Source organism: Bos indicus, chromosome 26 (genome assembly GCF_029378745.1).
Source record: "Bos indicus isolate NIAB-ARS_2022 breed Sahiwal x Tharparkar chromosome 26, NIAB-ARS_B.indTharparkar_mat_pri_1.0, whole genome shotgun sequence".
Classification (NCBI taxonomy): Eukaryota; Metazoa; Chordata; class Mammalia; order Artiodactyla; family Bovidae; genus Bos; species Bos indicus.
The window spans coordinates 22645480-22672300 of record NC_091785.1 but is presented as its reverse complement, the minus strand read 5'-3'; the positions used below and the strand labels follow the sequence as shown (position 1 = coordinate 22672300).

The window sequence follows — 26821 nt, the reverse complement described above, 5'->3', positions numbered from 1 at the left end:
GAGATGGCATCCAATCCCGCAAGTTAAGAGCTCAGTCCCACTTTGGATGCCAATCATAAGTCCAGGTTGTGACCTGTGCTTCTGACTGACTGGTTATTGATTGGATATTCCCATACCCCCCTCCTTGGTTTGATTAATTTGCTAGAGTGGCTCAGAGAACTTAGGGAATCAGTTTACTTACTAGATTACCAGTTTATTACATAGGATATTAAAGGATATGAATAAACAAAAGGTGAAGAGATATATATAAAGTTCTAGGAGGGTCCTGAATGCAAGAGCTTCTCTCCCAGTGGAGTTTGGAGTATACCAGCTTTCTCTCCTGTGGATTCATTCTGGTTCACCAAGCTGGGAGGTCTCTGAATCCAGTCCCTTGGGGGTTTTTTGGAAACCTTATTACATGGACTTCAGTGGCTCAGATGGTAAAGAATCCGCCTGCATTGCAGGAGACCTGGGTTCGATCCTTAGGTTGGGGAGATCACCTGGAGGAAAGTATGGCAACCCACTGCAGTATTCTTGCCTGGAGAATCCCTGTGGACAGAGGTACCTGGCATGCTACACAGTCCATGGGGTCACAAAGAGTCAGGCTGAGCAACTAAATTTTTTTTTTTATTATATAGACATGACTGATTAAATCATTGGCTATTGGCAATGGATTCAACCTCCAGTCCTTCTCCCTTCCCTGGAGGTCAGGGGTAGAACTGGAAGTTCCATTCCTCTAATCACTAGGTTGGTTCCCCTGGCAACCAGCCCCAACCTTAAGGTACTTTCTGAAAGTTACTTCATTAACATAAACTCTGGAGTAGTTGAAAGAGGGTTTGTTATGAATATCAAAACACATTTCTTAGACAGATTTATCAATTAAGAAGCTCCAAGGATTTTAGGAGTTCTGTGCCAGAAATGGAGATGAAGACCAACTAAACATTTCTTATTATAAATCACAATATCTCAGCATCAAAAGCCCATGCTGGAATCCTTTTCTGAACAGATTGAGAGTAAGAAAGATAGGTTTTGGGGGGTGACCGTGGGCAGGCAGCCCAATCCAGGCTCAGCAAGAAGCAAGCCCACAGTGATAGCAGCCAGGCCCCCCTAGCTGGATGAACAAATGCTTGGGAGGACAGTGCAACCATGAGGCTTGCATCTTGCTTCCACCTCTATGGAGCTGGATCGTAGACATATTTTAACTGAGGACCAGTATAGACATCTACACTCAGCAAAGAACAATTCCATTTCGAACAACTGGCAGGTTGAGAAGAGAGAGGGCACCTCAGTTATACTAAATGTGCATTCAATGATTCAAGCATTTTTCACACAACATGGATTTTATAAGCAAGGCAACTTCCAAATCTGGTGCTCAACCATTGAAACAGCAATCGGTTCCAAACTGGCTGAGTGGGACTTACTGAGAGGCCAGCTCTGCCTTATTTTACAGATGATTGAAAGAATTTTCATGTTTTGACTACATGATCTAATTTTTGACCTATATGTTTATTTTTTTTTTAATAATTTTATTTATTTATTTTTGGCTGCACTGGGTCTTCATTGTTTTGTGTGGGCTTTCTTGAGTTGTGGTGAGCAGGGGCTACTCTTCATTACAGTGTGTGGACTTATTGCAGTGGGTTCTCTAGTTGTGGAGCACAGACTCTGGGTGTGAGGGCTTCAGTGGTTGCAGCATCTGGGCTTGGTTGTTGTGATGTGCGGGCCCTGGAGCTCAGGCTCAGTAGTTGTGGCCAATGGGCTTAACTCCTCCTCAGCATGTAGAATCTTCCTGGACCAGTACTCCAGCTGGTGTCCCCTGTATTGACAGGTGAATTCTTATCCATTGTGCCGCCAGGGAAGTCTGCTATGTGTTCACTTTAAAATCGCATCTCCTGGTATAGTATAATTCTGTCCTAGTTACTTTGTGACCCTTTTTCCATCATTTATCCTCTGAGCCTCCGTTTTCTCCAGTGTAAAACAGTTAGAGGAACTGACCTTAGAGATTCCTAAGGTTCCTATTAGTGCCCTCCAAATGATATGTATAGAATTTACATCTTACAAGTTCTTCCATATTCATTCTCTCTTTTAATTCTCAAAACTGTTCTATAATATAGATACTATTCCTTTTCCTCTTTTATGACTGAGTACATTGAGGCTCAGAGAGCTTGAGAAAATTATTCAAGGTTGCACAGACAATAGGTGGTAAAGGCAGAATTAAATCCTTGTGAGTTCATTTCCAGTGTGTCTCCAGGTAACCTTCTAACAATTGGGAGGAATGCCCCAACTGTTAGCAGGGCAGGCCAGCTCTCTTGAAGGGTTGGGGCTAGTTAAAATGGAAGGATGTTATATTTTCATATGTACCTCCTTTGCTTTGTAAGTTTCAGTGCTCTTCGGCTTTTGTTCACATGCCTGTGTTTCCTAAGTACAAAGCTAAACTCTTGCTGCTAAGGCAGTCCACTCATGGCTGGGGGACCTATCCTGGAGCTGAGAGGGGTTTCCCAGGTCCACATGGGAGGGGAAAAGGTGCTAACCTACGGCCTGTAGGCCTGTCTGGAACCTGTAGTTCCAGGTCTTTCACATGCTAGCCAAGGATCTAGCTTTCCTGTTTGCTGCTTAGTTTTCTCTGTAATATGGGCATCATAACTGCTGCTGTGTGGGCTTCAGACAGAAAGGTGACAGGGAGGTACTTTGAGGTGTGAAATGCTCTTTCGGTGTGTGTGTGTGTCTGTGTGTATTGAGGAGAGGTAGAAGTTATCCACAGAGTCTCCAGGACTGTAGCCCCAGCTAGGCCTGGCAGAGCTGTTCCTCTCCAGGCTGAGGTCAAAGCCAGGTCCTCTTCCCACTATCAACACCAGAGCCTGGGTCCTGTTTATTGTTCTCAGCTCCTCTCCTAGCAACCAAAGTGTTGAAGGTTTTGCAAGCAATGGGGACCTTGCCTCTCAGCTCACTAGGAAGAGGGGCCAGCGCTTCAGTGCGCGGAGCTCTGCCAGCAAGTGCAAGTTAATTGCCTGAGTCTTGACCTCAGCCTTAGCCTGGTAAGAGAGCCTCCCATAACCTTTAGCCTTTTACTGCTACCCTGAGTTTGACCCAGAAAAGATAGCCTCCACCCAAGATATACATCCTGTCCTTAGGGAGACCTGATGAGGAAGACCCAACCTCATTCTTTCCCTGTGTATTAGCGTTCCAGGGCTGCAGTAACAAATTACCACAAGCTTGTCTGTAAATAACAGAAATGTGTTCTCTCACAGTTCTGGAGGTCAGAAGTTCAAAACCAGGATGTTCACAAGACTGGTTTGTTCCAGAGAGCTCTGAGGAGAATCCATCCCATGCCTCTTTACTAGCTTCTGGGCGCAGGCAGCTACACTTGGCGCTCCTCCTGCTTCTGTCTTCGCACGACATTCTCCTCCTGTGTCTTTGTGTTGTCTCCTTTTCTGTCTTATGAGAATATTCATTCTTGGATTTAGGACCCACTTTAGTCTAGGACGATCTCCTTTTGAAATCCTTACCTTAATTAAATCTGCAAGGACCCTTCTTACAAATAAGGTCACATTCTGAGGTTCTGGGTATCTTTTGCATCTGGTATCCTGGGTTCTGGTATTCTGTACTCTGGTATTCTGGGTTCTGATGTATCTTTTGGGGGCCATGATTCAACCCACTACGTGTGCCTCCTTTGATGAGGGAAATCTAAGCCCATTCTTGGAGAGTCATTGACTCTGAAAGGACAAATCTCTTCCTACTTAAAGAAGCCCCTCTTTTCTTTTTTCCTTTTGGCTGCACCCTGCACAGAGGGATCTTAGTTCCCTGAACAGAGACTGAACCCACAGCTTCAGCAGTGATGGAATCCTAACCACTGAACCACCAGGGGATTCCTAAAGAAGCCCATTTGTGATGGGGAATTTGATTCAAGCCTGATCACTGAGAGCCTTTAAACTGAGAAAAGCACACAGACGCTGGTGGCAGGAAAGGGTCAGCCAGGTTATTGTTCTTTATAGAATGAGGTGACGGTGTTGTGTCCATCTGTGTCCATGTGTGCAAGGATTTGGAGAAGGAGTGAGGGGGAGTTTCTGCCTTCACGAAGCACGTAAGGCAAGGCAGGCCCAAGGTCTTAGTCTTCGCCCACCTGGTTTTTCTTCCTCTCGCTCCCATATGTTAATTAACTGATGTCAGTGTTAAATACTTTTTTGAAAATGAACTCCTATATGATCATTAACAAAGTAGGACTGTTCCTGACAATGGTAGGTGTCTTAATATACTGAGGGAGCCATCAGGGTTAAAAAGATCCAGAAGGGTTTATTTTATCAAACCAGGCTAGCTCCCTGAGCCCTGTTTCTTCCTTACTTCCTTACTTCCAAGGGCCTAGCCATTCAGCTGGGTCTGTTTCTTTCCCACTCTGGGGATTTGCTTCCTGAACTGGGAGCCTTATAGTTGGTACTACCATGCCTTCTTTCTTCTTTTCCACAAATAGCAAGAGCCTCAGGTTGCTTGCTACCCATTTAATCTCTGGGGATCCTCACATCTCCAGACTGGATGCTGAAGGGGGCCACCAGCTCTCCTCACATCTCTTTGCCTCCCCTTAGTTATGATCTCCCTAAAGAAAATTGCATGCTACCTTTTCCTTTCACAGTTTTTACAGTTGATCACTGTGTGGAAAGAGGGCCAAAGCCTGAGGAAGGTTTGAAAATTTCAGAAAGCTGGGGGACTTCTGCCAACTCTGGTCCATGGAATGAAAGGGCTGATAGCCTCTCCTCTTGGGTCTGGCCTGAAGACACCAACTAGGGCAATCATTCATCTTCCCTTTAACTCCATGGCTGGCTGTATTTTGAGCATTTCCCAATTAGTTTTTCTCACCTCTGTATTTCCTCAGCTGCATGCAGGAAAAGCCCCTTTAGGGAGTGATTTTTTAGAAGAGTCGTCAAAGAGGTCCCAGTAGGGTCAATTCCTAATCCCCCCCTTTCCTAGAATTAGTTGCATGGATTTTGAGTTAGTGAAACTTGGAACACCAGTAAGGGACCCACAGTCTCTTCATGGCATCCCAGAAAGAGGGGATAAGAAGGCGCAGACATTGCGGCACAGGTAGGGTGGGCACCCCCCAGCCCAGATCCTTCTTTTGTACTACTACTCCATTTCCACCACCCCACCCAGATGTGAACACCCAGGTGGAGAATATTGGGATGTCAACAGAGTTTATAATACAGAAGATTTGTTGAATTCAACTTTTAAGAATTTCAGTGTACTGATAGACTCAGTGGATTTGATCATCAATATGCATAAGCTCAGAATCCATTACTTTGAGAGATGGGGTGTGAGAGATGTGAAGAATGAAAACAGATGCCCAGGGCTTGACAGGATGGTGATTGGGAACTGAAGCTGGGCACAGAGATGGGAGAGGCAGGGCAGACTTGGGACAGACTGACAATTGTTACGTTTTTTTTGTGGTTTTTTTTTGCCAAGTTTTAGGGTTTTATTAATATAAACAAAATGTGTGCACGAGGTGTCTACTCATTTTCTTGGCTATGCAGCCTGGCATTAGGCTTGGGGACTCTGATGGCCAGCTGGGCTGTTCTTTCCTCAATGGTTCTCCGGTTCTTGGAGGAAATATTGTGAGCAGTTTTGGCACAGGAAGATTTGTTGAACATTAGCAACACCTCAAGTTGCTTGAGGTTGTAGGCCAGAAACTTCTGGAAGCCACTGAGCAGCATGTGCTTTGTTTTCTTGTTGGCCCGTAACCAATGTTAGGCATCAAGATGTGGCCCCTGAATCTCCTGTGCAGCCTAGTATCGATGCCCCTGGATTTCCCCTAGTTTGCTTAATTTTGACATATCCATCTGACTGATGCCAGATGAACTTCTTGGTTCTCTTTTTGATGATCTTGGGCTTCTTGAGGGGTCTGAGGGTGGCCAGGATGCCAAGTAGGAGATGGCTGCCACCTTCATAGGCAGCACCCAGGAAGAAGAGCTCCCTCTTGCTTTCCTGATGGCTCCTCAGCTGTTCCCAAAATGTGAAAATGAAGGCGAATCTTCCCAAATATAAAACTTTTTGAGAAGCACAACTTCAAAGCTGGGGCTCTAGGCTGCTCCTAGTGCCAGCCTCGTGTGGTTAAGGGTGGGACAATGCCCACTTTTCCTGGGTACAAAACAAAAGTAATACAGACTGTGAAAAGACTGTGTGCCGCCTTGGAATCTGAGTGGTTGCCAAAGCCCGAGGACCTGAAACCTCTGAAAGACCTGGACAGTCTGCTTCCCCAGAACCTTTAGCTCAGCGAGGCCCAGATGAGGTGGACTGACCTCATTCTTGGTGAAGGCCAACCCCTGTTCACCCTTCCTCAGCTCTTCACAATTCCTTCCCTTTTCCTCTATTTCCCAGATAATGGAAACCTCTGGGAGACCAAATCTAGACTAGCTGTCCCACTGGCTCTGGCTATGATTCTGGTGAGAGGCCCCAAGGGACCCCTCTCTGCTCTGTCTTCCATCCTGCAGCAGTCAATCTTGAGAGCATCTAGCATCTTCTGCCTGCCAGAGTGAGAGCCTTTCCTTGCCTCCGCCAGGTCCGTCTCCCCCTTCCTGTCTGCGTCTCCTCTCTCTCTTCTCCTGGTCCAACCTCACCCTCTTACTCATCTCTCTGCCTCTGTCTTTCTTCACCTTTGTTCTTGCTCCTGTGTAGCAACCTTTGGAGCAGGCCCAGGCTCTGCCTCTGGGAACTAGAGGAGAAAACACCCCAAGGCTTCTACCCACAACTGGTGAGGGACCCTGGTCACTCAGCCCTCACCTCACAGCCTGATTCAGCTTCCCTCTCCACCTGAATTTTTGTTTACCAGCAGAAATGGGGATCCACGCAGTAACAGTATGGCAGTTTACAGTTCACACACATGGTCCATTAGCTTTGAAATTGTGATTCTCAAAAAGTTTTATATTTGTGAAGATTTACCTTCATTTCACATTTTGAGCATAAAGTGGACTTTATTGATTTTGAATAAAATCCGGCATCTTTTTCCTGTATTTCAAATTCATATAAAATACAACCACCCTATGCCTTCTGAGAAAACTCTGCTGTGCCCTCAACTTCCTCTTTGGTTGGATGAAATTATCCAGGTCAATCTGGTAGCTGGGGCAGTTTCCACCCTGGACAAGAAGCATCCTGGCAGCTCAGGTTCCTCCCTCTTCTGGAATAGTATCTACTAGGACAGTGTCATAGTACAAGATCAGCATCCCTTCCCCTCTCCCCCATGATTTTGCTCCCTGAATTCTATCCTGATTCTCCTCTTTTTCCCTTGCCCTCAAAAAAAACTTAATTTACCACCTTCAGAGGCTTCCTCAGTCGTTATTCCAGAAATGGGCAAGTGTGTGCATATTTGAGGCTTCCCAGGAGAAGGCAATGACACCCCACTCCAGTACTCTTGCCTGGAAAATCCCATGGATGGAGGAGCCTGGTAGGCTGCAGTCCATGGAGTCGCTAAGAGTCGGACACAACTGAGTGACTTCACTTTCACTTTTTCACTTTATGCATTGGAGAAGGAAATGGCAACCCACTCCAGTGTTCTTGCCTGGAGAATCCCATGGGCAGGAGAGCCTGGTGGGCTGATGTCTATGGGGTCACACAGAGTTGGACATGACTGAAGTGAGTTAGCAGCAGCAGCAGCATGTGGCAAAGGAAATGAGTGGAGCTGGCAATGATGAGAATAACCACCAGGGGGAGCCTGTGCCTAAGAAGAGACTGAGTGGGGCCCTGGGGAGCCACGTGAGGATTTGTCTTCCCCTTTTTCCAGGGTAGTGCGGGTGCCAGGCATTCCAGCCTCAGGTGGCTCCCTATGGAGCTGGGGGTCTACAGCTGCCTCCTCCCCAGGTCTGACTCCTTCTCTTTCCCTGACCATGCAGGGAAAGTGTGGCTGGGTCAGGGAATGGGAGGAAAATTGAGTGGTTTGGATACTGCCTACTCTGGCCACCATTTTCTTACAGGCCACATGCAGAGAAAGGGGTGGGATTTGATCTTTGAACTTGGCAGGTTGGAGAAGACTTGGGTTGCTGTAGTCCTGTGTTCCAGTCACGGGGTGGTCCAGAAGCTGTGGTCTGTATCTAAACAGCAAACCCCCTGGTGAGGCAATGGAAAAGTGGGTAGGCACTAGGGAGATGAAAAAGGGAGGACTGGGCTCCATGGGAGTATGTGCAGATAGAGGAGCCTCAGGATTTGCTTCCTCTCCTTTGCCCAGACTGCATAGTGGTCTTGCCTAACTTAGTTTCACCTTCAAGTTTTCCAGAGACTACAGCCAAGTGACCTTGAGGGAGCTCCAGAGATGAGGCACACCTGTGGAAACATGACTACTCACTGGCCTAGGAGCCTCCTCTTCACCTCCCCAGGGGCCTCAGGCCTTCCTGCCACCTCCTGTCCAGGGACCTTGTTGTTGTTGTGTTTAATCACTAAGTCAAGTCTGACTCTACTCTTTTGTGACCCCATGGATTTAGCCTGCCAGGCTCCTCTGTCCATGGGATTCTCCAGGCAAGAATACTGGAGTGGGTTGCCATTTCCTTCTCTAGGGCATCTTCTCGACCCAGGGATTGAACCTGGATGTCTCTTGCTTGACAGGGGGATTCTTAACTACTAAGCCACCTGTAAAACCTTCAGCCCCAGAATTTCCCCCTTTACCCAGGCACCCAAGATGAAGGACCTCAGCTCCTAAATCCCCCATGTCCCAGTATCCCTATCTAAGGACTCTTTCTGCTGCTGCTAAGTCACTTCAGTTGTGTCCGACTCTGTGCGACCCCATAGACGGCAGCCCACCAGGCTCCGCCGTCCCTGGGATTCTCCAGGCAAGAACATTGGAGTGGGTTGCCATTTCCTTCTCCAATACATGAAAATGAAAAGTGAAAGTGAAGTCGCTCAGTCATGTCCGACTCTTAGTGACCCCATGGACTGCAGCCTACCAGGCTCCTCCGCCCATGGAATTTTCCAGGCAAGAGTACTGGAGTGGGGTGCCATTGCCTTCTCCGAAGGACTCTACTTTTTTTAAATTTTGACTGCGCTGGGTCTTAGTGTTGTGGCATGTGAAGTGTTACAGCTTGTGAGATCCAGTTCCCTGATCAGGGATTGAATCCAGGCCCCCTGTATTGGGAGTGTGGAGTCCCAGTCAGTGGTCCACCAGGGAACTCCCCTCTCTCCACCCACCTACCTGTAGCCCTCTGCCTCAGGGGCCAACTTTCTGATGGTCCTCTTGCACACTCCACCAGAACCCAGTCACACAATATTTGCATCCCTGAACTGTTCTCCAAAGTCCTGAGACAAGGTTGGGGGTTGCTTCACCCCACTCATTGGAGCTGGGGCATGAGCAAGGACAAGAGCAGTCAAGCAGCAAGTCTTTAAGAGCAGGTGGAAGTTCCCATCTAAGTCCAACTGCTCCCCTTAGAGCTGCCAGGCTGGGTGGCTCCCCTACTTGTGTGTGTACTAAATGCTAATTCGCCTCAGTCGTGTCTGACTCTTTACGCTCCTATGGGCTGTAGCCTGCCAGGTTCCTCTGTCTGTGGGGATTCTCCTGGCAAGAATACTGGAGTGGGTTGCCATGCCCTTCTCTAGAGGATCTTCCTGACCCAGGGATTGAACTTGCACCTTCCACATTGGCAGGCGGATTCTTTAACATTGAGCTACTGCAGGTACTAGCTGAGCGCAAAGCCAAGTGGCAGTCCTTACCTTGGGCCCAAGCCATGGACAAGGGATGCTTGGAGAGTCTGGGATGATGCTGAGTTGCAGCACCCAGAGTCCTACCCTAAGCCCAGAACCCAGCTGAGGAGTCCCTTGGGTAGCAGCGGGTAGAGGGCCAAGGCCTCTTCAAAGGGGGTCCTGCTGACTAAATCCAGAGGCTCAGAAATCTGTGCTGGAGATGCTCTTGTTTCTTGGTTTAGGCAGTCAGCCTCCAAGCAACCCTGCTCCAGTGACTTTTGTTACTAAGCCAGAGGTCTCTGCAGCCAGCTCTCCTGTTTGTGGTCAACCTTCCCCTTAACCAGTGGCTGCTCCAGGAATCCTAGGGAGGACAAGCATGGCCCCAGGGCCTACCACAATTCCTACTTAGGAACAGAAGGGTCTTGGGGAAAGGAAGCATGAACCTTGGCAAATCCCCCTCCTCACAACAGGCTAGAGGAAGAATGAGCCAGGAATGAGAAGTACATTCAAGCCCAAGCCAGCATCAGCTGTAGGGCTATACAGTGAGTACATGAGTGAGTGAGTGAGTGAATTCGCTCAGTCATGTCCGACTCTTTGTGTCCGACTGTAGGGCTATACAGTAAGGTGGTTCAAATCTTAGAGCTCCTATTTTCCAGTTGACTGACCCTGGTCAAGTAGTCTTTCTAAATCTCTGTTTCCTCATCTGTAAAATGGGGATTAGTACTTTCTTGATGGGGTTATTAGAAACATAAAAGACGGACTATTTAAAGACTAGCAGAGTACTCATAAATGTTAATTATTAATATTTTCATTATTGGAAGTGGCCACTTTAGCCAACAGTTCAGATTCAACCACTCCCTCTATGACCAACTCTATGAGGCCCTTAGCTGTTCAAAACCACACCAACTGTGTTTTCCAACACCAACCATCAGTTCTCTGTGGACATCAACTGGGTGTCCTGCAAGTCAATTCGGCTCTGATACTAACTACATGGAGTTAGCATAGGCCCCACAGGTTAAGGGCTCAATTCCACAAGACCACCTTCACTTCCAGTGCCAGTCACAAGCCACTGATACTTCTGACTGGCTGGCTATAAATTGGGAGTTCCCATACTATAAATCGGGCTTCCCTGGTGGCTCAGCTGGTAAAGAATCCACCTGCAATGTGGGAGACCTGGGTTTGATCCCTGGGTTGGGAAGATCCCCTGGAGAAGGGAATGGCTACCTACTCCAGTATTCTGACCTGAATTCCATGACTACTCCATGGGGTTGCAGAGTCGGACACGACTGAGCAACTTTTACTTTCACTTTCATGCTATAAATTGGTTTGACCATTTGCTAGAATGGCTAAGAAAACCCAGGAAAATACTTAACGTTTACAGGTTTATTAAAGGATACAACTGCCAGATGGAAGAGATGCACAGGGCAAAGAACTGTGTGGGGGATGTGCATGGGGCTTCCATGCTCTCTCTGGGTGCATCATTGTTCCAGCACCTTAATGTGTTCACCAAGCCAGTTCATCAAATTTCCCTGTTCAGGAGTTTTTATAGAGCTTAATCTCTAGTCCCATTCCCCTCCCAGGAGGCTGAGGATGGGCTAAAGCTTTCAACCCTTTCACCACTTGGTATTTCTACTGACCAGCCCTTATCCTGATGCTAGGGGTCCCCACTTTTAGTAGCAGTATAAGTTTACCTTATTAGTATAAATGCAGGTTTGATATAAAGGGGTTTGTTATAACAGAGACACTTCCTTCACGCATATCACTCAGGAAATTCTATGAGTTTTAGAACCTTTGTGCCAAGACGGAAAACTAAGGACAAAAACCAAACAAGTTTATTGTACCATTTTATATATATATATATATATATATATATATATATATATATATATATATATAAAAACTGCTAGGAAGAGGAAGTGGGAAGAGGTCCCACTCTGGCTCCTCTAACTCCTAGGCACCTTTCCCTGATCACTGTGTCCCAGAGACAATTTTCAGCCTGTGTCAGTCACATAGAGACCCTGTCCAGATGGTGCCCAGGCCTCAAGGCCTGGGTGGTCTGATGCCTGGAGGGCTGACACCCGAGGTGGGGTGGGGGGTGGAGTGTCTGGGTCCCATAGAATGTCCTCATATAAGCTTAGAACTGGGCCAGAGGCTCGTCCTTGAGTCCCAGTCTGCTTCAGCAGGGCTCTGAGCAAGCCCACAGTGAGAGGGGGCTCTGCCCCAGGCTCAGGGAATGGGGCAGGGGGCTCCAACTCATCTGGGAGGTATGTCCGCAGTAGAAGCAGGAGTTCAGCTGGAGCTAGGTCTGGTGGGCACAGGCGGCAAAGGAGGGGGAGGTGAGCATCAAGCCGGCGATGCCGGGCAAATTCGGCCAACAGCAGTTTGAAGATCTCACTTCGAAGCAGGGGGCTAGAGGGGCTGAGAGCCAGGCCAGCCTCTAAAGCCCGTTCCCATTGTTCCTTTTGCACCAGCTGCCCCACAGCTTGAAGCACAGCTTTGGGCCGCCCACTGCCCAAGAGTAGATCTAGCTCCAGTGCTTCAGGCCTAGTCCCCTCCTCACCTAGTACTGCCAGGGCTCGGCGATAGAGGGGCAGCCCTGGGCCTCCTGCCCCCCAGCCAGGCCCCCCCTGTTGCTGGGCCAGCTCCACAAAGGGTGGCAGCCATTGTGGCTCCAGCCGGCAGAGGCACTGGCACAGGAGTTCAAAGGGGGGCAGTATGCCATTGGGTGGTTCTTTTCCAGCTGCTGTAACCCCCAGTACCTTCTTCCACACATCCGGGGGAGCTTGGGACCTTAGATGGCCATTGCCATCTGGCTGGAGCTGCAGGACCCTGAGGATGGCACCCCAGGCTGCTGTAGGGAGGGCTTGGAAAATGGTGTTGAGCTGGGCCAGCTGGTCTCCCATCAAGTCAGTCCTCAGCAGCCGTGCCACTTCGTGCTCTGCCAGCTCAGTCCAGCCAGCCTCCTCCTCGTCCCCAGCCACTAGCTGGGCTTTGAGCTGTTCTAAGCCCCGGTAATCCCGAAGCTCGGCCCTCAGTGTGGTCAACAGTGCTGATGGGGACACATGGCCCTGGAGGATGGATGCCAGGGCCTGAGGTGCTCGGAATATGCTGTTGTGTCGCAGTTCCTCTGGGGTGAGCTGGGCACCCCGCAGGCTCCGTCGCTGGTAGTATTTGCAGGCCTCCTCAAACACCATATCTTCAGCTGAAGGCAGCTCAAGGCTTTGTGGGGTTTTCCAGCCTACTTGAAACAGACCCACAGCTGAAAGTAAACGAAGACCCCCTCGAGTCTCCAGCTCTTCCTGATCTTCCATGCCAGGGGCGGGGGGTTCCAACAGATGTACTCGGTCTGTACTCAGGATCTTCCTCTCCAGCAGCTGCCCACTGCCCATGTCCAGCAGTTCCAATGTGGAGCCCAGCACACAGGCCAGAGTGCCATGAAATGTGCCCAGTGCTGCAGACCCTGCGAGGCTGGCAGGTGCCTCCTGCAGGGTGCCAACAGTCCGGGAGCCACCGTGGGGCTGTACCAGGCTCACAGTGCCCCTGAAGTCAAGCCACATCAGGCCCTGGGGAGTTGGGGCCCAGGTATGTACAGTCAATGGCTGCCTGGGGGACAGCAGTCCAGGAAGGCCTCGGAGCAGGGTCCTGAAGTCCCATGTGTCCCCTCTTCCAGGATTCAGGCTTTTACTGTGGGAGAGGCCAAGACATGGGGCAGCCACCACTACCTTGCCCTTGCTTGGGCTCCAGATGAGCAGAATATGACCCAAGCCAGGCCAGGTGGTGGCAGTGGGCACCAGGAAGAGGTCCTTGCGGGAGGTCAGCAGCCCGAAAGCGGGGCAGTGGTGCAGCAGTATGTGCGTGCTGCCCAGGTTGGTGCCGGCCTCCCCGCTGGGCTCAAGGGTCCTGACGCACACACAATGGCTAAAAGCCACTGCAGGAGGCCCTAATTGGCCCTCAGTGCCGGCGGGCCGCTCCTCGCACCACACCAGGCGGCCTCGGGGCGCCGCCGCGGCTACCACACGGGCTCCACCTCCAGGACACAGCTCGGTGCTCTGCAGCAGCCGCCAGCCGGGCCCCACCCCCGAGCCCCACACCTCGAGTAGGCCACTCTCCCACACTAGGACTAGCGCCGATCGCGCCCGCCACGGCAGGAGGAAGGCGTCTAGCGGTGAGGGCTGGCCAGGCGGCCAGGCACTTTCCAGTTCCTCACCGGGTCCACGCACCGCGACCAGCAGTTGCGGGGCTGGTGACCCCGGAGGTCGCAGCAACAGTAGGTGGCGGCCGTCTGGGCTGCAGCGAACTCGGACGGCTGGGTCCCCGGCTAGCAACTCCCGGAGCCGGGCCGCGCCGCTGAAGGTGCTCAGATCTGAGAGCAGGCGCAGAGTCCCCGCACGCTTCATAGTGTCCCCCGCGCCGGAGCACGCCTAGGCCCGCCGCACCGTAGGGTAAAGCCCGTCTCTCAGTCCCGGGTTCCCGCGGGAAGTCGAGGATGGGGTTGAGACTTCCGTCCCGGGTCGACTAGGCGAGCCAAGGCCGGGCTAAGACTCAGCCCCGCCCAGCCCCGCCCCTCACGGCTAGCTTGAGACCTGCGCCTGTTTTACGCCCTGCCGGCATAACACCGCCCATCAAGGGGCGGGGGGGCTACCGGGGCATAGCTGTGGGAGGAGCCGCGAGAGCACCCAATGGTCTCAGAGCCTCCGACCTCGCCAACCACGGGTACGCTTCGGAGGCCGGCTGCCTCAGGCCCCAAGAAGCCGGGGAGTGGCCCAGAGTCTGACTAAAGAATCCAGATTCCAGCCCTTTCAGCATCCAACTCCCAACGCTTCCCTTCCCTCCAAGCCACGCTCTCTCATTCCAATTTATTCATGAAATTTTTTATTGAGCACCTACAAAGTGCCTGGCCCTGGGGAGACAACCCTAAACAAAAGAGAAAACCTCAGCTTCATGGAATGACAGTCTAGTGGAAAAAACAATAGCTAGTACTTTATTAGAACGTACTGTGACCCCCACCCCCTTTTAAAGATGAGGGAAATGAACCACAGAGAGATAAAGTACATTGACCAAGATCACACAGCTATTAAGCAGTAGAGATAGAGGTAGGATTTCAACCACACACAATCTGGGTCTAGGGTCATTGCACCAAACCATTTTATCAACAACCCATCCAAAGTAATATTTTGCTAGAAAACAAAATTAAAACATACTTTAATGGTACTGATTCTGTGTGTAATCTCCTCAGCACCTACAAATTGACATGCAAGAGTTCTCTCCACCCCAGATTGCCTTCTCAGGTGCTGTAGTATTCTTCTGTCCTCCAAGTCCAGTCCCTCTTTCATGAGCCTTTCCCCTCCCTCCTTTTCCACACAACTTCCCTGAGAATTGCATCCATATCTGTTCCATCAGCCTCATTTTGTCCTCTTGCTCTCAGCATGGAGAAGGAAATGGCAACCCACTCCAGTATTCTTCCTGTGGATAGAGGAGCCTGGTGGGTCGCACAGAGTCAGAAACGACTGAAGCAACTTAGCAGCAGCAGCAGCTCTCAGCATAGAAACACTCCCCAGTTTGTCCTGTTTTGGAAGCCACTCTTTCATTCTTATCTCCCGAAACTGTCACCTCGATTACTCCCTCTCCCTTCACAGTCAAGTTTCTTGCAGATTTAGCATTTGTTGTCTCTACTTTCTCTTCTTCCATTCATTTCTCAAACCACTACTCATGAGAAGCAGATTTTCCTGAGGTCTCCAAGGTATTTTAATTTCTTTTTCTCTTTGAAACATTTGACAACTGCCTTACTGAAAGTCTCTCCTGTAGTTTCCACAGCATTTTTTCCCACTCTAATTTCCCTCCTTTTCAGATAGTACTATCTTTAGAACTTTGTCATTGGTTCCTCTTTCTCCACCATCCTTTAAATGCTGGTTTTAAGTTCTGTTTGGGGTCCTTTTCTCTCTGCCCCCCCCCATTATTACTTTTTTTTTTAACCCTCTTCCTAGACCATTTCTTTCCTTCTTGTGGCTTGAACCATTACCACTAGGACAATGGCTCCAAAATATTTATCTACAGCCAAGATATCTCTGCAGAGTTCCAACAGAAGGTATCCAAATGTCTACTAAATACTTTTGCCTGGATGTTTAATAGACATCCTTGGAAGGAAAGTTATGACCAACCTAGATGGCATATTCAAAAGCAGAGACATTACTTTGCCAACAAAGGTACGTCTAGTCAAGGCTATGGTTTTTCCTGTGGTCATGTATGGATGTGAGAGTTGGACTGTGAAGAAGGCTGAGCGCCAAAGAATTGATGCTTTTGAACTGTGGTGTTGGAGAAGACTCTTGAGAGTCCCTTGGACTGCAAGGAGATCCAACCAGTCCATTCTGAAGGAGATCAGCCCTCGGATTTCTTTGGAAGGACTGATGCTAAAGCTGAAACTCCAGTACTTTGGCCACCTCATGAGAAGAGTTGACTCAGTGGAAAAGACTCTGATGCTGGGAGGGATTGGGGGCAGGAGGAGAAGGGGACGACAGAGGATGAGATGGCTGGATGGCATCACTGACTCGATGGACGTGAGTCTGAGTGAACTCTGGGAGTTGGTGATGGATAGGGAGGCTTGGCATGCTGCGATTCATGGGGTCGCAAAGAGTCGGACACGACTGAGCGACTGAACTGAACTGAACTGAAACATCATCTTCCTCCCCAAATTTGCCGATTTCAGAATTTGCCATATTTAAAGAAACTGGTAATTCAACTTGTATCCAGTAGACTCCTGATACAGGTTCCTTTTGCTAATTTCTTTCTCGCGGTGCATTTCGGGAAACGGAGTCTTTGTGATGCTTGCTGGGAATTGTGGTCCAAGCCAGCCTCAGGCAGCGGGCGCCGGCGAACCTATCAGCAGCAGGCTTTAGGACCCAGCGGGACACGACGGGCTGGGGGGAAGGGTCGGGGGAGGTCGGGAGCGCGTCCGTGAGCCCGGAGCAGCGGCGGAGTCGGTGGTGTCGGGAGCGAGCGGACCCGGGAGCGGCGCGGGTGGTGGAGGAGGAGTCAGGGGCCCGGTAAGCGTTGCCGGCCCGGGCAGGTTTCCGAACCTGGCCAACCTCTGCGGGTCCTGCCATACTAGGCCTTGGCCCTGAGACGGCCCTGGGGGCGGGGCCTGCGCTCGCCAGGGGGACGACGCGGGGAGAGGGAGGGAGGCAGGGCAGCTGCTGAGGCGGGCGGAGGCTGCGTGCGGCGGGGAGGGTGGGCCCCGAACGGCGGAGCGGAGCGAGAAGCTGAGCGCTCATCCAGCAGCCGGTCCCTCTACTCTACAGTTCCGCTTCGGGTCCCTGGTGGGCTCTCTTGGCAGCCGAGGCGCTGACCTTTGACCTCGGCACGAGGCTGACCCGGACTCCTCAGGCTACCTTGAGAGCTTTTCTCCCGGGTTGTTCCCACCCGAGTGGCGTTCAGCCCATCCTGGCCCTGAGGTGAGGGCGCGGAGTAAGACCCCGGAGAAGGGCTAGAGGAAGCCCTGTGTGCCGGTGTGTTCAGGTGTCCCGGAAGGGCTCCATCCTGTCCTTTGCAGTCTCTGACCGTCGAGCTCCAGCCCACCCTTCACACAAAGCTACCATGTTTTCTCTCTAGTTGTGAACCAGGGAAACGAACCTGTTCCCAGTAAGGTGTAGGGAAGAAACAGGAAATAAAAGCTGGTTCCTTGGGGAAGGAGAACTATGGGAGGCTGAGGAGTGCTGCCTCTCGACGTGGAGAAGTAGAGGCTTGGGCAGGGCCGAGTAAATGTGGATCATCTGACCTGCCCCAGTTCCTCCTCTCCAGGAAAAGTTTTGCGTGTAGTGAGAGCTGTTTGTTTGCTAGTACTCTCACTGACTTTGTAAAGGAGGGCAAATAGGGTTTGTGTCTGCTGTTAATTTAGCTCAAGTTAATTGGAATTGTTTTCGGTGTGCCTTCCGTTGGTCTTGTGTGTACAATACCTCCTGTGTGAGGGCTTTTCCAGATATAGGATCAGTCTAGAAGAAAGGATGATTATTCTTGTTAGGATTGTGAACGAGTACTCTCATTCTTTCCTTAGCGAACAGGGGAGCCTTTAAGGTATTTTCATAGGATGTTTAGGCATATATACTCGTTAGACATTTGAATAGTAATAATAAAACCTCATGAAAACTCAAAGCAGTGTTAGGAAAGTTAGACTTTTATATAGAGCCAAGTTCCGAAATCCATAGAATTTGGGGAAACTAACCAAATACCAAATTGATCCAGGATATATGAGGGTGAACTCTATTCAACACACATTCATGGAGCACGTATGTAACTGGCTCTGGGGTTAGATATATGAGTATCAGGCCTCTTGCCTTCGGAGATGGCCCACACTGTCTGTGGAGTGTGTTTCTCAAGATAAATCCACTTCTTACTTTAAAAAAAAAAGATGTCTATCTTTCCTCAAGAACATCAGAGAGACATATTCACATGAAAGTTGTAGTGCTGCGTGTTACATATCCATTTAAAGGAATTTGTTTGGTGTGAAGGAAATATTACCATTGCCTGGAGAGTCAGGGGAATCTGCAGGGAGGAAGTATTTGAGTTGGGTGTTGGAAAATGAGTAGGAACTTGTGCAAGTAAGGAAAGACATCCCAGTTGGAGACAACAGCATGAGCAAAGACATGGTAACAGTCAGGAAAGAAAATAGCATGACGTTTAAGTGTCAGAAATTTGTCTGAAACAGAATGTGTGGTGGGGAAATTGTCTGGAGGCGAGACTGAAAAGAGCCGGGAGCCATTGAAACTTTTTAATGTTAAGGAGTGACAGAAGTGCAGATTAAAGTAATGGAGAAATGAGGCAGTGAGACAAGTGTGGCAGTGGGAATGAAGAGGAGGGGGAATGGATTTTAGAAGTATTTCTGAGATAGCTGCAATAGGACCTAGTGACTGTTTTAGGGAGAGACAGTGGGCTAAGCTTTCTAATTTGAGAAATTGAGTAAATGGGAATTTCATTGACCAGGATATGGATTAGAAAAAGTAGAGCAGATTTTTTAAAGGGTTGGGTGGCTTTGGAAAAGGTATAGTGGAGATAGTCTGGTATGCTGAGATCAAATTGATTGTGGAATATACCCATGGACATGTTAGTAGGCAGCTGGAAATAAGGAGGCCTGGTGAGCTTGATATTTTGGCGGTAGCTTGGAGGAAGGACATACATGAAAAAACTCCTGGGAAAATAATGTCTGTTTCTTTATAAGGAATTATTTGAATAGGCACTTCTTTCACTTAATAGTGAGCATCTCAAGGCAGGGACCATACTTCTAATTTTGTGTCCTTTTCCCCTTAGACCATGTTCATGTTATTATAACGTCTTGGTAAGTGTTAGTTGTTGAGCTAACAGGAAATCAATTTACTTTGCTAGGTTGCTGTTACCTTTTGTGCCTTCCTTTAAGAAGATTATGGGAGCCTGTCTTATAATTTTCATTTTATGCTTGGGTGGTATTCATGAGGCTTGTATTTTTCAACAGGAAAGGAGATGAAAAAGGTGTGAGTGACGTTGTGCTGCTTGAGGAAGTTCAGGGCTTGAGCAGGAGATAGACAATATTAATTTACAAGAGCTCCTGCTCTTGAGAAGAGGATTGTACAATGAATTCTCATCCTGGGAGCTGTCAGAAAAAGGTGATTTTCAATCACAGTTTCCTGAAATCCTGTCAGTTTGAAGTTGGTTCCTCCTTCTGAAGGTACAAGTGCATTCCTTCTTATGTAAAATCATTTAAAAGGGAACCTGAGATAGTCATGTTTGTTTAAACCTCTTCATCTCTATTACTAATTTGTGAAAGTAGGCAGACTTAGTAGATTCTGATGGGACCAGATTGAATTCTCTTCTATGGAGCTAGTTCATTTCTAGTAGGTATGACTACGACCGATAACCCAGAGTAGAGATTGGGGAAATCGTGGTTTCGCCACTTGCTGCTTAGTCTTGGGCAAGTCCCTGAGTTAATTCCACTTTCAAGTGTCAGCTAGACACCCATTCTGAGGTAAACACTGTACAGAGCATAGCAACACACACAAGATACAGATGCTGCCCCATAGTGGCTTGTGTGCTTATCACTGAATCAGGCCGGTTCTGTCCTAGCATCTAGAAAATAGGGGTGATGCTTGTCAGATGTAAAGTGGGAATGAATGTGATATGAATATCAGTTTGGAGTTTCCACAGAATTTTAACTGAATCTAGATTTTTAAATGTTCTACTAGTAAGCACTTTTTTTTTTTTTTTTTTTGCACTAACACGATATTCTCATAGAGCTACCAGAAAGATTTAGTGGCTTTACTACTTATTACTTGGGTAAAGTAAAATCCTCACCCTAAAATTATGGTATTAGTATCTACTTCATTTGCTTGTTGTAAGGATTAATACAGTATATTTAAATCACTTAGAACAGTGTCAAGTATATAGTGAGTACTCAGTAGTAGTATTTATCATCATATACCACCTTGAGTTGGAGGCTGTGCTCTGAAAGATATGGAGGAATGAATGATGAATTCCATCCCCAGTAATTAAAATAAAACAAATGATAGAACAGAAGGGTTGTGGCCTGTCGTGGAGTTCTCTATGAAGAGAATTTAGGGGGACTTCCCTGGAGATCCAATGGTTAAGACTTTGCGCTCCCACTTCAGGGTGGAAGGGTTGGATCCCTGGTTGGGGAACTAAGATCCCACATGCTATGTGGTGTGGCCAAAAAAAAAAAAGACCACGTGAAGGGGATTTAGAGAGGCAGCTTCAATAATGCAGGTCTCACTCTATTTTCATTTTGGGGGTGTAAAAGACTTGGAGTGACTAGCAGTAAAAGTCCATTAAAACAGAAAGGAGTTACATGCTGGTTTCAGACCCAGTCTGGGGGTAGAATTAGGGGAACCCATGTCCCATGCTGCTGAGATAAGGTATAACAGGGAGTCATGTGAAACATGAATATGTGAATCCAATTAGTGAGCTAAATCTTTGGGGCCTTCAGAAAGGAAGAGGCGATACAGGAGCTAGTTTGAGAAATTAAGGGTTGGGATTTGAAGGTAAAAACACCTTGCATTATAGTTTTAGTGTTTACCTTGGGAGGGTGGGATGCCTTACAAAAGGACATAGTGAGCAGATAACTTTTGCCTGAAAATTAAAAACACAAACCCTCACATCTAGAGGAACTAGGGAAATTTTTTAGGAGAGTCAGAAGACTATTTCTGACTTGGTAAACCTAATGTGTATTGGGTGAATGGCTCATGATCAGAGTGGAGTGGTGTTATCTGACTCAGCCACAACTTCTGGGCAGACAGGATTTTCATCTCCTTCAGGAGGCACTGTGGACTACTATAGTCAGTGTGTTCCATAGTGATCTTTCACAGATGGGCAAACAGAGGCTAAGATCCTGAGAAAAGGGGATGGTGTTGGTGAGTAATATGGGGAGAATGAGGTGGAAATAGGTGAGGATTGCTCCAGTGCCTTTCCTGGAGATGGCAGAAGTTTTATTCATCCTCTCAAAAATCTGTTCAGATGCTACTTTCTTTTGAAGGCTTGTTTTAAGGCTTAGATGAGTACTTCTCAAACTTTAGTGAACATCAGAGTTATTTGGGGCAGGGTCTTTTAATCTCGGCATTATTGACTTATTGGCCCAGATAATTCTTTGTGTGGTAACTGTCCTGTACACTTTAGGGTGTTTAGCATCATCCCTGGCCTCTACCCAGTAGATGCCAGTGGTACCTCCTGTCCCAGTTATGACAACCCAAAATACTTCCAGGCATCGACAGATGTCCCTTGGGAGCCAGAATTACCCCAATTCGGAACCACTGACTGGGGTCATTATTAGAATGTAGACCTCTAATCCTTATCTTTAAAAGTCTGTTTCAAGTTGGGAGAGGGGTTTAGAAGTCTACAGTTCCAGGAGGCATGCTAGGAGATTCTGAAACATGTGATCACAGCTCTGCAGGGTTAAACCGTTTTCATCTTTCTGTCTTGTTTTATAGTATCTTTACATTCATAATCAAGTTTTGGTGGAGAATTACCCTCAGAGCACTGACTTTGCTCAGTTAAGTTGTGTTAGTCACTCAGTTGTGTCCAACTCCTTGCAACCCCATGGACTGTAGCCTGCCAGGCTCCTCTGTCCATGGGATTCTCCAGGCAAGAATAGTGGAATGGGTTGCCATTCCTTTCTCCAGGATCAAACCACCCCAGGGATCGAACCTGGGTCTCCTGCATTGTAGGCAGATTCTTTACCATCTGAGCCACCAGGGAAGCCCTAGGTCAATTAAAATATAGTATCAATTAGATCCTATAGTGGATAGCAATGTATTTCAGCCTTTTTTTTCCCATTTATTATACTGAATACATCTATCAACTTGAGTAGACACTCAGAGTCTTCAATTTTTCCTTCTAAGTTTTCTACTATTTCATTGATTTGTCTATCTCTTTTTCACTTCACCATTATCTGTATTTATATACATATGCATGTGGCAGATCAGAGAAAGCAATGGCACCCCACTCCAGTACTCTTGTCTGGAAAATCCCATGGATGGAGGAGCCTGGTAGGCTGTAGTCCATGGGGTCGCTAAGAGTCGGACATGACTGAGCAACTTCCCTTTCACTTTTCGCTTTCATGCATTGGAGAAGGAAATGGCAACCCACTCCAGTGTTCTTGCCTGGAGAATCCCAAGGATGGGGGAGCCTGGTGGGCTTCCGTCTGTGGGGTTACACAGAGTCAGACACGACTGAGGCAACTTAGCAGCAGCAGCAGCGTGTGGCAGATAGTTCTCTTTTACTTCTTAGGATGGCACATCTACCTACAGGCAAACAAGTGATGAAACTCAAGATATCTGGATACCCTACAGTTTGTTCATTAAGGTCAGCAAGCATGTACTCTTCCTTCTCACTCACCTGGAACCTCTTCAGTTTCTCTGCAGATGCAGCTTTGTTTATGTGTGGGTTACTCTACTTCTGTTCAGTATACTCTATCTCTGCTCAGTATAGTATAGTGGTTAAGGGCTGAACTCAAACATCAAGCTCTCTGGGTTTGAGTCTCTACTTTGACTTATCCTGGCAAGTTTTTTTATTTTTGTTTTTTAACCACTTCATTCTTTAGTTTCCTTATTGTCAAGTTTCCTGGATCATAGGTTGTGAGGATAAAACTGTGTATAAAGTGCTTAGGACAGTGCTTGGTCTATAATAAGTGCTAAATAAGTGTCAACTCTTCAGTGGTTATTTTAGATCAGTGTCCTGTGTGTGCAAGTTGGAGTCCCTACTAGGCTTTGTTCTAATGTTCTGCATGGGTAGTGTTAAATTTTCACATATATATACATATATCTGTGTATATATGTGAACACATACATTATTTTGGATCGAGGAACAGTATACATAATGTGAAGTGTATGACTTGATAATTCTTTTACACATGTACATATTTATATGGCTTCCACTCAGGTCAAGATAGAGCACATTTCTGGTACCTCTGAAGGCTTCCTTATACTTCATCCCATTCATCTCCCTGCCCAGGGTAACAACTATTCTAATCTCTGTCCCCACAGATTAATTTTACCTTTTTGAGTTTCATATAAATGAAATCATTTAGTTTGTACTCATTTCTTTCAGACATTTTTTATTCAGTATCTATTAGTTTATCAATATTATTTCAATAGTTCTTTAAAATTTCTGTATAGTATTCTACTGTATATATTACACATGTATATACTATAATTTTCCCATTCTACTGCTAATGGACATTTGAATTCTCTTCATATATTTAAAAAAACTCACACTCAATAAACTTTACAAAAACCTTTCAAAAAAGGAATATTTATACTCTAGGCACTCTGGCATTGCTTTCTTTTATGGCCGTGATGTGTGGCATCAGGTTCTTAGTTCCCCAACCAGGGATTGAACCTGGGCCCCCTGCAATGGAAGCATGCAGCACTAACCACTGGACTGCCAAGGAATTCCCTGGCATTTCTGTTTCTTGAATGTGCCAAGTGTGTTCAAGTCTTGGGGCCTTTGAATTTGCTGTTGCCTCTATCTGGAACACTTTTCTCAAGATTTCTACGTGGCTGTTTTCTTCCTGTTAGTCTGATCTCAGTCCTCCTATCACTTTTCTTAGAGTCCTTCTTTAATTTGCTATCTGTAGTCCCCCTAGACAATTTGTCTTCAAGATACTTATCATTGTCTCAAGTTGTTTGTTGCCCTTCTTCCTCTACTAGAATGAAAGCTCTGAAAGCAGGGATCTTGTTTGTCTTGTTCACTGCTGTACCCTTAATGCTTAGCACCTGAAAGGTGATCAGTATTAGTATTGTTGAATGAATGAATGTATGCCTGATCTGTGCATATTTTTTTCTTCCTGGATGGTGGGCACATTTATTTTTATTAATTTTCCTTCTTTCCCTTTGTTCTTTTCTTTTACTTCTTTTTGTTTTCTTCCACACTGGTTGAAATGTTTTGAGATGTATTTCTGAGCATCTACCTACACTAGTGTTTTGGAGCCTCATCAAGCTGTGAAGTGAGGGTGATACTTGCTACCAGTCCATTACAAGTATGAACCTAAAACTCCAGATCATTACCCTGAAAGCCTATAGAGAGCCATTCCATACCCTCTTCCTATTTTTTTGAGATATGATTTTTCAGCTCAGATGGTAAAGAATCTGCTTACAGGGCAGGAAACCTGTGTTCAATTCCCAGGTTGGGAAGATCCCTTGGCAAAGGGAATGGCAACCCACTCCAATATTCTTGCCTTGAGGATCCCATGGACAGAGGAGCCTGGCAGACTACAGTGCAAGGGGTCCTACAGAGTCACACATGACTGAGTGACTAACACACACACACACACACACACACACACACACACACACACACAATTTATATTTAACACTGTATAACTTTAAGGTATACAATATGATTGTGAAATCATTACCAATGATAAAGTTAGTTAACACATCCATTACCTCACATGGTCACTTTTTTTTCTTTTTGGTGGTGAGAACATTTAAGATTTAATGTAGCAACTTTTAGATATATAATACAGTATTGTTAACTATAGTCACCAGGTTTTATGTTAGATTCCCAGAACTTATTTGTCTTATAACTAGAAGTTTGTACCCTTTGACCAGCATATCTTCATTTGCCCCATTCCCCATCCCTTGTGCAACCACCATCTAATCTACTCAATTTCTGTTTGTTTTGCTTTTTTAGATTCCACATGCAACAAACAATATTTGTCTTTATCTGACATTTTATTTAGCATACTGCCCTCAAGATTCATCTGTGTGGTTGCAAATGGCAAGATTGCCTTCTTTTTTATGGCTGAATAATATTCCACTGTATGTATATACCACCTTTTCTTTTTCCATTTGTCCAGTGATGGACACTTAGGTTATTTCCATGTTTTTTTTTTTTTTTTTTTTTAATTGTGAATAATGCTGCAGTGAACATGAGAGTGGATCTCTTCAAGATAGTGACTTTATTTTCTTCAGATATATATGGAAGTGGGAGTGCAGGGTCATATGGTAGTTTTATTTTTAGTACTTGAGGAACATCCATACTATTTTCTGTAGTGGCTGTACCAATTTACATCCCCACCAGCAGTGCACAGGGGTTCCCTTTTCTGTACATTCTTGCCATGGCTTCTTGCCATGGCTTTTGCTGTTGTTTGTTGTTCAGTCACTAAGTCATGTCCAACTCTTTGCGACCACATGGACTGTAGCATGCCAGTCTTCCCTGTCTTTCACTGTCTCCCAGAGTTTGCTCAAATTCATGTCCATTGAGCCAGTGATGCTGGGCTTCCCAGATGGTGCTAGTGGTAAAGAACCCGCCTGCCAATGCAGGTAGACGTAAGAAATGCAGGTTCTATCCCTAAGTCTAGAAGATCCCCTAGAGAAGGGCATGGCAACCCACTCCAGTATTCTTGCCTGGAGAATTCCATGGATAGAGGAGCCTGGTATGCTGTAGTCCAGAGGGTTGCGCAGAGTCGGACACAACTGAAGTGACTGAGCATGCGGGCACACACGAATCAGTGATGCTATCTAATCATCTCCTCTGCCACCTTCTTCTCCTCCTTCCTTCAGTCTTTCCCAGCATCAGGGTCTTTTCCAGTGAGTTGGCTCTTTGCATCAGGTAGCCAAAATAGTAGAGCTTCAGCTTCAGCATTAGTCCTTCCAATGAATATTCAAGGTTGATTAACTTTAAGATTGACTGGTTTGATCTCCTTGTAGTCCAAAATACTTTTTAAGAGTCTTCTCCAGCACCACAACTCGAAGGCATCAATTCTTTGGCTCTCAGCCTTCTTGCAGTCCAACGCATATTGGCAAATTGAAGCCAGGAAGAGAAAGGAAACTTATAGAATGAGTGTATAATAGTCGGGACCAAGACCAAAGACTTTTTTAGATATTTTTCCCAGTTTTATTGAGAAATAATTGACATACATCACTGTGTAAGTTTAAGGTGTACAACGTGATGGTTTGATTTATGTATATTGTGAAATGATTACCTCACCTTCATCATCTCATATAGATACAATACCAAGACTTTAATAGATTAACTGATCACTTTGGAAATCAGAGTGAATTTCTATTAAGTTAATTTTCTGATACTGGAGTTGGCATATATTGTGCTTAAGAAGACAATAAAATAAATGAGTAACTTGTTAAGTGTAACTAACATTCCTTGCCTGTGAAACACTGGAAGTATTTGACTTTAGGTTTTAAAATCTTGATATTTAATTGTTTTATACTGTAGGGGTGTGAAGTGACATGCATTTAAGAAGTCTGTAGCTGGATTGCTTTAAGATATAGTTCTTATTGTATGACTTGGGTCTTTCAGAGAGAAGTTGTATGCAGGTCATGGGACCAGCAGTTCCTGAGGTTTAGGAATGAAAGACTTCATTGATTTACCATTGAGTTTGGGGGATTTGAAGCCATTCCTAAGTTTGGTGGTAGGTGAAATTAGCATTGAAAAGTTGCCTGATTATTTTTTATTACTTTGTCTACTATATCTTGTTTCTCAGAAACTGTGTTCACGCCTAAGATGACATTTCTCACAGAAAAGGATTGCTGTGGCTTTGCTGTATTTGCTTCTTCACTAGAAGGATTTAAAAGCCCAGACCAACAGAGATCATAGTGTAGTCATAGAATGCTTCTTTCTGTTCCTTGTAGTCCACAGCATTTGCTTTGTACTTTAACTCTATTTATTTCTCACAGTTTACCTTGTGCTTTGGGTTCTGGTGGCTCAG

General features: G+C 46.7%; 2 protein-coding genes and 1 pseudogene across 9 annotated transcripts in view; 1 reads left to right on the top strand and 2 right to left on the bottom strand.

The window, feature by feature from the left end:
- Positions 1-4933: 4933 nt before the first annotated feature.
- On the bottom strand, positions 4934-6265 carry LOC109578991 (large ribosomal subunit protein eL32-like; annotated as a pseudogene).
- A 4724-nt stretch (positions 6266-10989) lies between these two features.
- HPS6 (HPS6 biogenesis of lysosomal organelles complex 2 subunit 3) lies at positions 10990-14172 on the bottom strand. The gene has a single exon (XM_019988462.2). It carries the CDS (start codon positions 14016-14018, stop codon positions 11613-11615), a length of 2406 nt encoding a protein of 801 aa, XP_019844021.2. The 5' UTR covers positions 14019-14172; the 3' UTR covers positions 10990-11612.
- A 2349-nt stretch (positions 14173-16521) lies between these two features.
- Positions 16522-26821, top strand: part of ARMH3 (armadillo like helical domain containing 3) — a 177844-nt gene continuing 167544 nt past the window's right edge. For 5 of the 8 annotated variants that reach the window (XR_011564263.1, XM_070780706.1, XM_019988465.2 and 2 more), the window contains exon 1: positions 16522-16661. The gene's annotated coding sequence lies outside the window, so the exon portion shown is untranslated. Of the gene's footprint in view, positions 16662-16864; positions 17070-17102; positions 19251-26821 lie in introns of those variants that run through there. The other 3 variants (XM_019988467.2, XM_019988468.2, XM_070780704.1) reach the window with 3 other exon arrangements.

Excerpts from the sequence above, each read along its gene's own strand:
- HPS6 (XM_019988462.2), bottom strand. The coding sequence starts at position 14,018 with ATGAAGCGTGCGGGGACTCTGCGCCTGCTCTCAGATCTGAGCACCTTC.